Consider the following 16,207-nt stretch of genomic DNA (forward strand, 5'->3'; position numbering starts at 1 on the left):
CCTGTGTTGACATATGTGGCTCTATGTAGCTGGATTTCCAAATACTCTAGTGCTGAAGATGCATCACCTGATGGTCTGGTCCTCTAAGCTTCCTCATTGTTGTGGTTGATACCAGGCTGTCTGCGGCATTTGGTTCATGTTTGGAAATTCTGTACGTCTTTGACATCTCTGGGTTGCTTGGTATTTCATATCATGGTAAATGAGATGTTGTCTCCATTCTTCAATGGGTATAGCGTCTAATGCCACCACATCTCCCAGGCTTGCCTGCACTGATTGGGGAAGGGCGTTAATGACCGCGTTCTTCCACAGCATTACGACAGACGGTGAAACGTCATGTCGTTCTCCAGTGGAGTCCTCCCACACTCCTTCACATCTCTTCAGGAAGGCATACATGTCTTCCCCCGGTTCTTTTCTCAGGCTGTTGAGGGCATGTAAACTCCGTGTTGTTGGGTAGATGTGACGAATAGCAGCCCAATAATTCGACCTGATGTAGTTGAATGGAGTGTCATCTGGGTCATTTGTGCAATTGGCCTCGGAATCTATTGCTCTCACTTCAAGTCGTCTTTCAATCCGTCCGAGCAGGGCCCTCATGTCTCCCAAGCACAGGTGGTCCTGGGCTGTGTATCTCTTCAGATCATTCACCCACTTCTGACCTCCTTTCGTGAGTGGAGGTAGCTTTGACACTAATGCTTCCATGTCCCTGTGAGTCCATGATTTGTATCGAAATCCTCCTCTTCCAGCCGCTATCAATGGCATGGAGGTATATGCACCGGTTCTTCGTTCTTCTTGTTCTCTCTGTTGTCTATCTGCAACAATGTCATTATGGGCTTCAACTGACTTTCGTCTCTCTTCAATAATGTCATTATGGGCTTCAACTGCCTTTCGTCTCTCTTCCATTCCTCTGTTGAGTTCCTTTTTCATTATTCTGCCGAGTTCTTCCACATGTAAGCTGTTTGTCAATCCTTGGCTGGCATCTTCCAGATGGAGTACCAGACTTGCAACCATAGCTTTTCTTTTTTCAGCTCTGTTCATAGCAATGTTTACAGGTCCATACCAAGAGGGTTGTCCCGCTTTGATCCATGCGTTTTCCTGTTGTAGATATTCAGCATTCTCATGTTCAACTACAGCTTTTCTATGGGCTTCCGTTGGTCCAGGTTGATCATCTGCTGGAATCAATCCTCTCGTTTGCCACTGTTCTAACAGTTTCTCCATTTGGTTCCATGTCCTCTGTCTTTTACTTGAAACTGTTAAAGCATCGGATCTGATTTTTACCCTTTCCTTGATATCTGCAGTTGAGCCTGGCCCTGCGTCTAGTCTCAACTTAGTTTGTTTTGGTGACATGTTCTCTCATTATTTATGAACTTATCAAAGATGAAGCACTAATCTTCTGACTAGCCCCTTCGTTGCTGTTCGTCCGAACTTTAACTTTAACTTTTTTTTTTTTTTTTCTTGCTCAAGGTTTTATTATTTTTATAGATTTTTTTTTTTTTTAAGTTTAAGGTAAAATATTAATAAAGTTAATTAATATATAAAAAATATGCAAAATTAAAATATGAAATGTTAAAATAAAGTTGTACCGTGTATGGTTTTGACTTTGAAATATGAATTTGGTTCAAATTCACAATATTATGGTGTTTCCGCTATTTGGGTAATAATTCTGTACTACCACCAGAGTGCGCTATTTTAAATTCCAGCTTAATCCTCTAGGGAATAGCTGTTTCAAAACTGACTCGTTTTTAACAAGGAGAAACTTAGTTTCCTCAAAAATATCTTTAAAATAGGAATTTACACTATGGTTAAACAACACAGCACATAACCGCCAAAACACATTTGCAAAGAAGAATATTCACAAAACCGCCAATACACATTTACCAGCAGAAGTACTTCCAATAGTTCTAACTCTAATAAGAAGTATGATGTTCTTTAGAAGATGGAATGCCTAGCCTCAGTGTGTTAAAGCAAACAGAGTACTTCAATTAGCATTTCATGAAATGGTGACTGCCGTGTGGCTCACCGTGAACATGAGGTCAAGACAAGATGGCAACTGGTTTTCCAACCTTTGACCTGAAGAACAAAGGGATTTGAGAAAACACCTGGAGTTGAAATTGGTGAGGTGATATTTTGTCTAGTAAATTCAACACACAACACTGTAGTTTAAAATAACATTTCTATTTAGTTTACAATGATAAATGGGCCTCATACCCTTACGTCATAGCCCTCTACCCATGTACCTAAATGTTTTGACTTTAAGAGCCAGTATGGTCATCTCTTCTGTTTAAACACGCTATTTATGGGACAAATAGGACGCTATCCAAACACAATCAGAAGAATATCGTCTATCTAACGCACGAATGTCGCACTTCCTGCCGTAATCCACAACGCAATGTCTTGAAAAACAGAAATAGAGTAACCACTGAAAGCTTCAAACTCCTCAGGCCTTTTCCTTGAAAAATGACTTTTTTAAAACAGCCTCACACTGTTGTTACACAAAACACTCACTCCAATAACCTTAGCTTCAAACTTTGGCTGTGTCTTTGCCTCAAGCAGTCCCGACTGCTTAATGGCCTAAAACCATTCACGTAAAACGTAAAACGCAACAAAAGACACATATAGTGATTGGCCTCTAGCCGACATGTAATAACAGACAAACGAATAGCATGCAGGGTTAAATAGAAAAAAAGAAATTGAACTCACCCTGCCCGTAACAAAGCAACGCCACGTGGTATGATACCAATATTTATCAATTTAGGCTTGTTTTAACTTAAATTGCACAGCTATTTTCAGGATCCGCTGGCCGCCGTCAAACACACAGAACTAACATTGTCCTACATAAACTATTGAAGAATTCGATATAACAGGTTTCTCCTTACCTAGTTGATTTGAGCTCTCTGTGTGTTGAACAGATGCCAGCGGGTCCAGCAAGCAGCCTGCTGTAGTCTCTCCCGGTTTTGCGAGATCCCGGCCAGCTCGCCAATTGTTAAATATGTTCTTTATTCTCGCGTCCAGGAGAGAAGCTTTAAAATGAGACTAAATGGAGTCTCTGAAAAGATTCAAATGGGATACTTTAATTAAAAAAGGCGCGGTAGTGTTACAGACAGAATATTGTTCCGGCAGAAAACAGCTGTGATCTGGCTCTCCTGAGCAAGAAGAGAAGAGAGCGGATCTCTCCTCCGGCGCTGTTATATATCCTCTGCTGGCTCCTCCCCGCCAGCCGGCTCACCTCGTCTCCAATGTCCGTTATTGCATTTAAACAGAGGGTAGGTTCTTTTCACATTCAATATATGCTTAACACGCCGTTTCTCCTCATATTCTCTTTCATCACTTTTCATTTAACACATTCTAAACGCTGTAATCAATACTCTAAACAATACTTCTCGGCTCGTTTGGTTTCCGGTCATTCCGGATGTTGTCACATGCTACTCTCGTCTGTAAACAATAATGTATTCAAATAAACTGTACTTTCATTTAATATTCAACATTGTAGTACCTCGACATCTATAGTTGTAGTGTTAAATCCGTAGGTTTCGGTTTGCACCACTCCATATCATTTCGCTACTCAATTCACCTCTTTAGGAAATCGTATATTAGCCACATGCTAAATGCTAACCGTAGATGAAGGATTTTCAGAATAAAAGCTTAACTGCTTGTGCACAAGAATTTCTGGTTTTTCAGTATAAAAGAGCGTTTAAACTGACGGTATGTTTAAGCTACATTACACCATCAAAACATTGATTTTAATTTCTAACAGTACCTGGAGTCAGTGTTTGGTACTCCAACTTCTGGCTCCACTCAAAGTTATTTGATGAAGCCCTCTGTATCACGAACGTCAACGGGGGGGGGGGGGGCGGTGGTTGTGGAGTACTTCAGGAAAGTCGACGGGGGGGGGGGGGGGGGGGGGGGGGGCTAGTACTCTGTGAACACAGAGTGTGACCGTTGTGATCAGCTGTTTTAGCGCAGTTCTCCAGTGAAGGGGGGGAGTCTCCCTCCACAGCCGGTTGGCGTAGTTTTGGCACAATTCCGTTGTACAGACCAACGTTAACAGCAGCTCTGTCTGTGCACACGGAGACCGACTCTGTCGTCCGGTGATCTAACCGCCTTCTGGAAAAGCTTCACAAGTACGTCGGTACGCAAATGCGCTTTGTGACACAAGAGACGGTACGCATTTCGGATTGTTGCCGCTCATGCGTACCTGCGTACCAGTTATGTGCACCCCTGTATATTAATATACATATATATATGTATATTAATATATATACATACAGTGCAATAAGCTTCTTAGTGCAATAAGTAGCTACAGGGACGTTAATCTAACGTCGGTAATATTAACTTGATGTAATACAACATTTACGGTACAAGATTTAATCATACAGCCCATGTAGTATAATATTTTACAAATGAGGAATTACAGCAAACATGTGCAATATATCTATTATTACAGCTCCGTGGGATGGCAGTGAGACGATATGGGTCCGTTGTTATTGTGCATCCATGGGTAAAGATAAACGCATGTAGTGCTGAACCTGCTGAACACGTAACATGAACGTGCCGGGCGGCGCGGTCCCGTGGGTTAGATGCGCGTTCATAATGCAGAGGGATATAACTCTCAGAATAACGTTATTAGCACATTTTTACAATTTGAGGAACGAATGTTTTTTATTAGGGCTATACAAGTGTACATACTGGGTGGTTTATTTAGTTTAAAAAAAATTATCCAACGATTTAAAGACCATTCTTTCCCCATGTAAGTCAATGGGGAAAAAGTGTTTCCGGGCCCAGCAACCTAAAGGAAGTGTAGTACCGCCGTTTGGCCACAACGAATATTCTACTCAGAGTCCGGCGCACTTCCTGGGGGCTTGCTCGGCCCCCACCGCGGAGAATAAACAGAAGGGTAACCATGACAACCATGCTTCTTCGCTAATTGTATGCCACTGGTCCGTGGTCAGGCCTGGGAACCGACGGGAGACACTGGACTCAAGTGTCTGCCTCACATTGAGGGGAAGGGGCATTTCCCCTTTGCTCCCGCTCCAGTTTGTGATTCTGACCATGTTCTCATAGGTTTCAAATGGTAACATGGCCATGAACATATCCCGCTATTAGAATGCAATTTTTAAAAACATAGGGGGCTACATAACACACTTTCAGGAAAAGTCACGGACTGGAGACTTTAATATTTTATTGAAAAAAGTTACATTGCACACAAACCACATCACACAAATTGACCCGATTGGCGGTTCTAGTGTTAAATAAACTCACTAATTAATGAAACCAGTTCAATACGCATTATTCTTATCATTCTTTGTGAGGTCAGAAAGTCTTAAAATCAGACGGCAGGCAGTTAAAGGTGGGTGCGTACGTGTGTGCCTTTGTGCCCATCCCCCCATGAGAATCACACGTAGCTCTGATCACCTATGATAAATGGGCCACACCTAGTCGCTGGCTATTCAGCCACAGAGCTCCCTCTATGCAAATCAAACTGTAGACGGTGTGAAAGCAGTGAGGCCTGTGAAGACACCATTGCAGTAGTCGAGTCTACTGAAGATACAAGTTTAAAATCAGACCTGTTTTTTTAATTAAATCTGACGGCAGGCAGTTAGCTATGATCACCTATAAGGCTTGAAGTTACTTCAGATGCTGAAATATTTTTATTTTTCAAGTATAAACATACAGTATACAACAGATATACACATGCATACAAATTATAACATCACATTTATGTTATTAATTGTACAAATAGGACAGAGGGTGCAGCACAAACAGTACGAAACAAATAGAGAGCTTTCTGAACATCAGCAGGAGAGGACTCTTTCAAGACACTAGTAAATACTGAAATGAACATTAAATGTCCTATTAAAATGCAAGTTTTTTCCTGACACTTCCAACATAAATGGAATTCTCACTAACCTAAAACATTTTATTTTTTTAAAAACATGTCACTGCAGAGACACAAAATACTTGAACATACAAATGAACAACACCAAATTGAGCTCACTTTCTACACTCTTTGATGATCTACCTCCTACCTAGTTTGTTTTTTAGTCCATGTATTTTGGCAGAGGCTTGGTCTGGCTGTATCTTCATAACAACCCTCTGGATAAACTCAAATGAATATTTCATTTCCAGAGTATACTGAAGACTGAAGCAATATATTAGTCCAAGAAGCATCGCAAAGCCACATCTTTCAGGTTGTGGAGCACAATTGTCTCCTCGACCACAACTGCCACATTGAAGATCTGCTGAGGAAAGGCATCCCATTCACCTTCTAAGCCTATGAGTAGACCAACTTGCATCACCTTCATGGCTTCCTCGAGAGTGTCTCCATGAGCCTTAAAAAAGGAGAAATAAAAGTGAGCTCAGTGTACTACAAGTACTTTTTCTCTACAAAGCTAATTAAGAGGCTTCTGCTATAAACATAGAAGCTAAAATCTACAGTTCACAGTGTAAAAGTGCAATGTGATGGAACATCATTTCAACTGCCTCTCTTTTCACAGTTTGAGCTTTCTATTTATTTATATTATTTAATAGTTACGTTTTCTTGATGTTTTTGTTTATATTAAATGTATCATTCTTTATTGCAATTAGTTTAGTTAAATTAAGGTAATTGTAAACATTACTTTTGAAGGAAACTGGGCACAGGGTGATTTATGTTAAAATGTACAATTACATAAAGTAATTCAAGACAGTTATGATCTTACATCACACATCCTGATGACATTTTCCTGATTTTCGCCAGACATGTAGTGTGATAGTCCCAAGAGAGCAGCAGTCCTCCTCCTCTCATTTGTGTCCTGCAGGACAACAAATGCAGTGGGATATAAACATTTGTAGCAAACAAATGGTGGCTAAATTATGGTCATCAGCATCTCCACTTACATCTTTCTCAAGGCAGTCCAAAAGGCCTTTTAGTGCCGGCTTCTTTCCGGTCCTGGATGCACCTTTGTAGACCTCCAGCAATGCCAGGCCATCAAGTCCATCCAGAAACGATGAAAGCAGGTCTGTAGTGACAATTCTCTGGAACTCTGCCTGAATCTGAGGAGACACAGACATATTACATTACATTACATTGCATTTAGCTGACGCTTTTATCCAAAGCGACTTACAATAAGTGCATTCGACCAGGAAGATACAACCTTTAAGAAAACAGAATCATATAAGTACATCAGGTTTCATAGAGCCAAACATTTCAAGTGCTACTCAACTGGCATTTAGAAAGCCAGCCCTTTATTAGTATATAAGTGCTTTGTTAGTAATTCTATCGCTCGAAGTGGAGTCTAAAGAGATGAGTTTTCAGTTTGCGTCGGAAGATGTGTAAGCTATCTGCTGTCCTGATTTCAATGGGGAGCTCATTCCACCATTTTGGAGCCAGGATAGCAAACCCACGTGTTTTTGCTGACGGGAACTTGGGTCCCCCTCGCAGTGCGGGTGCAGCGAGCTGTTTGGCTGACGCAGAGCGGAGTGCACGTGCTGGGGTGTACGGTTTAACCATGTCCTGGATGTAGGAAGGGCCAGATCCATTCACAGCATGGTACGCAAGTACCAGTGTCTTGAAGTGGATTCTAGCAGTTACTGGAAGCCAGTGAAGGGAGCGGAGGAGCGGTGTGGTGTGGGAGAATTTGGGAAGGTTGAAGACCAGACGAGCCGCTGCATTCTGGATGAGCTGCAGAGGTCGGATGGCACATGCAGGTAGACCAGCCAGGAGGGAGTTGCAGTAGTCTAGGCGTGAGATGACGAGAGCCTGGACCAGAATCTGCGCTGATGTCTGGGTCAGCTGGGGACGTATCCTCCTGATGTTGTAAAGCGTGTATCTGCAGCAGCGGGTTGTAGCAGCGATGTTTGCAGTGAAGGACAATTTGTTATCTAGGACCACACCCAGATTCCTTGCAGTCTGAGTCGGGGAAACAACAGAGGTGCCGATGTTGATTGTTAGGTCAAGAGTGGGACAATCTTTTCATATAGAAAATATTCTACCAACAGTCTGCAACTGTGCATGTTGCCTTCTCATTGTAACTGGAAAACCTGCACAACTTACAAGTCCACTTCATCCAGTTGCAGCAAAACGGAAATCTTTGAAAATCTGTCTGTAATAGAGAACACACATTTAGGTACATTATGAAGCAGGCCTTAATAAAGTAATAAGAACTGAGAACATGACAAAGAATAAGATGCACACAATTACAACAGTCACGTTGCCCATAAACTACAAGCCTTGGCTTTCACAATTACAATATTATCCCTGAATTCATATGATAAAGACTTAGACAGTACTTCATTTAAATAAATAAACAACTTGAAATGTTCCTCTTTGATTTATGAGGCCAATTCAATCTAATAAATTCATGGGATATGTAATAATAACAGGGAAAGGTTAGTGTGCATCCACATAGAGCATTTTTGTGTCTACGTGCATGCCAAATATATCAATGAAAAAACTATTTGTTTTAACCAAACATAAAATAAATTATACAATGGTTGTAATAGTTGATTATTTGCTTGCTGTTATTTTCCATAGACTATTCAGTGGATTATTATAGTTTTTTTAGTAATAACTTGACTACCTCTGAAAGCAGAAGTTTAGGAAAAATTATTGTTCATGTATAAATATTATTTATTTTATTATAATATAAATATCTAACAATTACAACCATTGCACATCTTATTTATTATTGTGGGTGAACAGTAACCTTTCCCTGTGTTATAATTACATACATCCCATTAATTTATTAGATTAAATAACAATAATCTCATCAATCAAAGATCAACATTTTTAAGTGCCTTGAGCACCGACTGTTCCCGCTGCTAGAAACGGCTGATATTAAGACACTTCAGTGCGCAAGTCACAGAACTAAATACATTGTGGTACATGTAGTTTATGGGCACCATAGTTCAATAAAATAAAATAAATATATTCCTTTCTTTTCTATAAAATATTTTCTAAAAAGCAGAAATACAAATTTGTCTCCATTTCAAGAGTGGAACATAGCATTTGTACACAATATAAATGCTATTTCTGAACACAGTTAGCATTTTACTCGTTCAATGGCGCGAGGCACCCCCTCTGTATCTGGGCAGGTTTAGCGTGAGCTGAACCAGAAAAACGTTGCAAGGATAGAATCACTTTAACACTTGCTCGGCCTTAACAAAAAACAATCTTCAAGTCCCCTATACTTATCCACAAATGACATCCATTTCAAAGCCATGGCGTGGGCTAACAAGCTACAATTCTTAGCCGAACAGAGAGCCGGGACACAGCTAATTACTGGCAGGAACACACACAACCTCACCAAAACACATTAATTTAGCTTAAATATTTAGCCAAACAGAGCCGGGACACGGCTAATTACTGGAACGAACAAACAAAACCTCTCTAAATTAAGCTACAAATATAGGCAGTTACCATTTAAACCTTTTAAAAATTCATAAGCGTCATACATAAGAGTAAGAATACTTGAAACTTATTTATTTAATAAAAGTTTAGATAATCATAATCCTGTAAAGTTAGCTTGGTTAACCGACATTTTCATAACACTGCCCTGAAATAAAATCTCTTTTATAAACATTCAAACACCAGTTAGGTGTGGATTTAACTCCATTTAGCTAATTTTCGTTATGCCTGAAACCATTAAATATGCAACCACTCACCTGACTTTGCCGGTCCGTCAGTGGTTCCTCAGCCGAAATCACTGTCATATCGCTTCACAAAAACGTATTCATCCGCCGCTTAGCTTTTCGTAGTCATCAATCTGTCCGGTGGAAGTTCTTCTTTTGATAATGGCGAATCAAACTCTTTGGTTCACTTGCTGTATATCTTAAAAAAATAAAAAAACTCATGTCCCTGTTAAATGCATTCAATTAATGAAAACAACTATGAGACCGGGACTATTTTCACCGGGCAGGAATATGTCAACACTACTGCCATGTTAAGAGGCCATGGAAAGTTTCAGAACATTATTAGTAGTGGTGGGCCGTTATCGGCGTTAACGTGCTGCGTTAACGTGAGACTCTTGTCGGCGATAAAAAAAAATATCGCCGTTAATCTATTCTCAAAGTTGGGTTGGGAGCTGGGTCTATACTACGCAAGCGATGATGACTTTCACCTTGATAATTTAGCGCGGATGTATACCTAGCCAAATTGCACTGTAGGGGGCGAGATCGAGTCTTTGACCTGTGTTTCTTCTACTGTCTATGGATCTGACCCCGGTCAAATCAGCCACATTAAACGTGACATGCTAACATGGATACAGCAGGAATGAAGCCGCGGGGTTTGCTTCAGGGGAAATTTATTTTTAAGAAGCTTCCCGATGGAAACCTCGACAAAAATAAGGTTGTTTGCACCTTGTGCAATGCGGAATTAGTTTACTGTAGGAGTTCATCCAGTCTCAAGTACCACCTAAACGCAAAGCATCCCTTAGCTAATGCGGAAGATGCCGGGCCGAGCACTGATGTAGCGCGGGGGAAGACTCGTCGTCAAACAACTATGTGTGAGTGCAACCGAGGCAAGCCCGTCAGCACAGCTCTATCAGCCAAGCTAACTAGTCTCCTCGCTCAGTGGATTACCACCAGCTGCAGGCCCATTAGCGTGGTTGAAGATGACGGGCTCGAGCTTGTTCTCCAGGCGGCCACAGGTGACCCATCTTACAAACTACCTGCGAGGCGAACTATCATGAGGAGAATACATGACCAGCACGCAGAAGAGAAAGCTACGAAAGTTGAGAAGATGGTAGAGGCGAGGTCTGTAGCACTGACTGGGGACCATTGGACGTCCGTTAACAACGACAACTACCTCGACGTTACAGTACACCTCATCGATGCTAGCTGGGAACTTCACTCCTTCGCTTTAGGTATGCTACGTTATGTCATTTTAAGGCGAGACACGGCAGGCAAAAACATCGTTTTTCATGCCCATGTCAATTTTGAGATTTTGTGCTATTTTGATTCAATAAGATGTTTTCTTTCAGGCTTTTGGAAGGAAAACGTACAAAATACACATTTAGGTGTTTATTTTACTATAGTTTGTCTATTTCCGTCGGTAGATTTCTCCTAAATTCACCAAAAGTTAGCAATCTAACGTAACATAAAGTGCCGTGACCGCTGTTTGCTCCATGTCATGAGAGGTACCGTTGGAAAGCTCAGGTTCTCCTGCACAATCTCATCGGATCCAAATATGGTCATTTCCTTTGTATCAGCAACCAATCGTGAAAGTACAAAGGGGTCATCTGACCAAAGAACGGAATCTTATTGGCTGGTGTCAATTTCTGACAACGTGATTCGTTCAGATGCGTCACGTGGTGCGCCATGACACTTCCTTGTTTATATTTGCGCTGAAAATTTAAATCTCAAAATGCCGAAACATCCGCGAAAAAATCGTTCAAAGAGAAGAGTACAACAATTGTCACTTGCACGTAGCAAGGTAGAAGACAAAACAAATGACCCCGAACCTGAAAAACCTTCACTTAGTGCGTCAATGCGCAAGCTGTCACCCAAAGAGCAGGAGGGTTTAGATAGCGCCACACAGCAGTGGCTGATAATAAATGTAGCGCGGCTGAATGAACTGCTCAGTGGGTTGATTTGCCCAAATTGCGCAGGGACAGGGCTCAAAGTTAACATCGATCCGCAAAACCATGGTTTCTGTAGCAGCTTAATTTTAGAGTGCAGTCTGTGTGATGGTGGGTACCGCAAAAGTGTGTACACATCTACACGTCTTCAAGACGAAACCAGGAAGGATGTTGCTTTTGATGTGAATGTGAGAATGGTGCTCTTAGCGCACGAGTTAGGCTTGGGCTATGCAGCTCTGAAGAAAATAAGCAAAGTGTTGGGGATTCCTGCACTTCATCTCAAAACCTATCAGAGACATGACAAGAGAGTGACAGGTATAGAAACAGGATTGAGACCAAGAAAACTTGAACTATTGAATTCAGAGTATAACTTATCAGGACATTCAGTTGACTTATTTTTTTCTCTTATTAGTGGCAGAAATAGAGAGAGGCCTGGAGTCACTTCACAGGACAAGGGAGCAGGTCAGGCAGGCTTATGCAGATGTGGACCCAGATGTTGCAGAGTTGCTGAGGGAGGATGCAGAGGCAGTTATAAACATCAGCGTGTCATTTGATGGCACATGGCAAAAGCGAGGCTTCACATCCCATTATGGGATCGGTGTGTGCATTGACATCCTTACTGGATTGGTGATAGACTATGAAATCCTATCATCTTGCCATGCTTGTGCTCTAAAGGGAAATGCCAAGCAAGAGCAAAAGATTACAGAAGAGGAGTATGACAGTTGGCGACAGACACATAGTGATTGTGCAAGAAACTTTGCATGGTCAAGCAAGGCAATGGAGCAGGAGTCAGCCAAGAGGATGTGGGCCAGGTCTGTGAATCGCCACCAGGTGCGATATACAGAGATGTTGTCAGATGGGGATAGCGCAGCATTTAGGGAGGTGGTTGCACTGAACCCATACCCTGGGCATGAAGTGGTGAAATTAGAGTGCATTAATCATGCCCACAAGCGAATGGGTACAGCACTCAGAAAAATGAGTTCACAGAAAAAGTTAGGAGGGAAGGGTGTAGGGAAGCTGACTGCAAAGAAATGCAAAACTTTGCAAAATTATTACAGGGGGGCAATTCTCAACAACCAGGGTTCAATCGATAAAATGAAGGGAGAAATATGGGCAGGTCTCCTCCACGGCATGTCTACTGATGACAGCCCCTTACACACCAGGTGCAATCCCTCCTGGTGTTGGTATAGGAAAGCAGAGGATAATGGGGAAACACCTGGTAGCCACAAAGAACATGCTGGAAACTTTTTAAAGCGAGAGGTGGGGGAGAAGCTTATCCCTGTGTACCACCGCATGTCAAGTGACAGCCTGCTCCAGAGAATGCAGCATGGAGGTACTCAAAATGCCAATGAGTGCCTCAACTCTGTGATATGGGCGCGGTGTCCAAAAACGGTCTTTGTGGGGAAAAGCAGGGTTGAGGCAGCTGCAAGTATGGCCATCTCCACCTTTAATGAAGGTGCCTCTGCCATGCTGGCTGTTATGGAGAAGTTGTGGCTCCAGAGCACAGCTGTTACTGTCAGCGCAATGAGACAAAGTGATTTGCTGAGAATTTCAAAAGCTGAGGCCATTACATCTGCTAGTTTGAAATATAGGCGCAAGAGTCTAAGCACAGCAAAAAAGGTGAAAAGACATCAGCAGGAGATGCAGGAGGGGCCTACTTATGGAGCAGGCATGGACTAGGGTGGCAGTTCTGCAGTGCGTGTGTTACTGTTGTCGTAGTGTGTGTGTGTTACTGTGGTTTTGTTCATCAGGTACATACTGTGTTACTCAGTTTTCAGTTGTATTGTGTTTTATATGTTCTATATTGTTGTTGTTGTAAGTATTAGATTAGATATTGTGTCTGAAAATAGTGTCTTCCAATAAAAAAAATATGGAATTTGACAATACATATCTTTAAAGGTCGTTTTCTCAAAATGAGTTTTTTCTCCTACTCTGAGCACAACATTTCCACTTCAGTAGCACGTAGACACACCAAACCTTCCAGTTATATTCCTATCCATATTCTGAAGGCTTTTACAGAAGGGTTTGTTCATTTATCATTCATAGCCTGAATTATATAACATTTTATACCTAAAACATGGCGAAAATTGATATTTTAGGGCTGTTGACAGTATTTTCTGATTTATTTAGTGATAAAAAGAGATATAAAAAATCCCTTCTGTAAAAGCCTTCAATTCTAATATGACAACAAAATGAAACAAGAATTTTGAACCTGGCTTTATCCCAAAAAAAAATTTGTTTCCTGAAATGTGTTAAAATATGCGCATATTTAATGAGATTATGGCTAATTTGCATATTTAAACATGCTATTTCTGAAAACTTGTAATACAAAAAACAATTGCCTTATTGTAAGTAATTAACTGGAGAAATTTCTAGCCGATATCTTTAAGTTAAAAAAATTACCCTATTCACCTGTAGTCCATCCATCCATCCATCTTCTCCCGCTTATCCGTGGTCGGGTCGCGGAGGTAGCAGTTCCAGCAGAGAGCCCCAAACTTTCTTTTCCCTGGCCACATCAACCAGCTCTGACTGGGGGATCCCAAGGCGCTCCCAGGCCAGAGAAGAGATATAATCCCTCCATCTGGTTCTAGGTCTACCCCTTGGTCTCTTCCCAGCTGGACGTGCCTGGAACACCTCCCTAGGGAGGCGCCCAGGTGGCATCCTAACTAGGTGCCCGAACCACCTCAACTGGCTCCTTTCGACGCGAAGGAGGAGCGGTTCAACTCCGAGTCCCTCCCGGATGACCGAACTTCTCACCTTATCCCTAAGGGAGACACCAGCCACCCTGCGGAGAAAACCCATCTCGGCCGCTTGTACCCGCGATCTCGTTCTTTCGGTCATGACCCATCCTTCATGACCATAGGTGAGGGTAGGAACGAAAATGGCCCGGTAGACAGAGAGCTTTGCCTTTTGGCTCAGCTCCCTTTTCGTCACAACGGTGCGGTAAAGAGACTGCAGTACCGCTCCCGCTGCTCCGATTCTCCGACCCATCTCACGCTCCATTGTTCCCTCACTCGAGAACAAGACCCCGAGATACTTGAACTCCTTCACTTGGGGTAAGGACTCATTCCCTACTTGGAGTGGACAGTCCATCGGTTTCCTGCTGAGAACCATGGCCTCAGATTTGGAGGTGCTGATCCTCATCCCAGCCGCTTCACACTCGGTTGCGAACCGATCCAGTGAGTGCTGAAGGTCGCAGACCGATGAAGCCATCAGAACCACATCATCTGCAAAAAGCAGTGGTGCAATCCTTAGTCCACCGAACTGCAGACCCCCTCCCCCACGACTACGCCTCGAAATCCGATCCATGTATATTACAAACAGGATTGGTGACAAAGCGCAGCCCTGGCGGAGGCCAACCCTCACCTGAAATGGGTCCGACTTACTGCCGAGGACCCGGACACAGCTCTCGCTTTGGGAGTACAGAGATTGGATGGCCCTGAGTAGAGACCCCCTCACCCCATACTCCCGCAGCACCTCCCACAGTGACTCCCTTGGAACCCGGTCATATGCCTTCTCCAAGTCTACAAAACACATGTAGACTGGATAAGCATACTCCCAGGCACCCTCCAGGATCCTTGCGAGAGTAAAAAGCTGATCCGTCGTTCCACGACCAGGACGGAATCCGCATTGCTCCTCCTCAATCTGAGGTTCGACAATCGGCCTGACCCTCCTTTCGAGTACCTTAGAGTAAACTTTCCCGGGGAGGCTGAGTAGTGTGATGCCTCGGTAATTGGCACACACCCTCTGATCCCCCTTTTTGAAAAGGGGAACCACCACTCCGGTCTGCCACTCCTTCGGTACTGTTTCCGACTTCCACGCAACGTTGATGAGACGTGTCAACCATGACAGTCCCTCAACACCCAGAGCCTTCAGCATTTCTGGGCGGATTTCATCCACCCCCGGGGCTTTGCCACTGTGAAGTTGTTCGACGACCTCAGTGACCTCCCCCCGGGAGATTGGTGTCGATCCCCCTTCATACTCCAGCTCTGCCTCTAACATAGAGGGCGGAGTTGTCGGGTTCAGGAGTTCCTCAAAGTGCTCCTTCCAACGCCCTAACACTCCATCAGTTGAGGTCAACAACGTCCCATCCTTACTGTACACAGCTTGGATGGTTCCCTGCTTCCCCCTCCTGAGGTGTCGGACAGTTTTCCAGAACAACTTTGGTGCCGCCCGAAAGTCTTTTTCCATGTCTTCTCCGAACTTCTCCCACACCCGCTGCTTTGCCTCGGCCACGGCTGAGGCTGCTGCCCTTCGGGCCTGTCGGTACCTTGCAACTGCCTCGGGAGTCCCCCGGGATAACAAATCCCTGAAGGCCTCCTTCTTCAGTCGGACGGCTTCCCTGACCACCGGTGTCCACCAGGAGGTTCGAGGGTTACCGCCCCTTGAGGCACCTAGGACCTTGAGACCACAGCTCACCGCCGCGGCTTCGGCAATAGAGGCTTTGAACACCGACCACTCTGGTTCAATGTCCCCAACCTCCACAGGAATGCCCGAAAAGCTCCGCCGGAGGTGTGAGTTGAAGGCCTCCTGAACTTGGGCCTCCTCCAGACGTTCCCAGTTCACCCGAACTACACGTTTGGGCTTACCAGGTCTATCCAAAGGCTTCCCCCGCCACTCGACCCAACTCACCACCAGATGGTGATCAGTTGACAACT

General features: G+C 43.4%; 1 protein-coding gene across 1 annotated transcript in view; it reads right to left on the minus strand.

Annotated features, from left to right (window-relative positions):
• Positions 1 to 4,834: 4,834 nt before the first annotated feature.
• LOC307034382 (uncharacterized protein) overlaps positions 4,835 to 16,207 on the minus strand; it is a 31,759-nt gene continuing 20,386 nt past the window's right edge. Inside the window, exons 2-4 of the mRNA XM_079673216.1 lie at positions 6,871 to 7,026; positions 6,693 to 6,785; positions 4,835 to 6,323 (exon numbers count right to left, since the gene is read on the minus strand). Of these exons, the coding sequence (XP_079529342.1) occupies positions 6,147 to 6,323; positions 6,693 to 6,785; positions 6,871 to 7,026 (426 nt within the window). The 3' untranslated portion in view covers positions 4,835 to 6,146. The remainder of the gene's footprint in view (positions 6,324 to 6,692; positions 6,786 to 6,870; positions 7,027 to 16,207) is intronic.

This window comes from Notothenia rossii, assembly GCF_949606895.1.
Source record: "Notothenia rossii genome assembly, chromosome: 3".
Taxonomy (NCBI): Eukaryota; Metazoa; Chordata; class Actinopteri; order Perciformes; family Nototheniidae; genus Notothenia; species Notothenia rossii.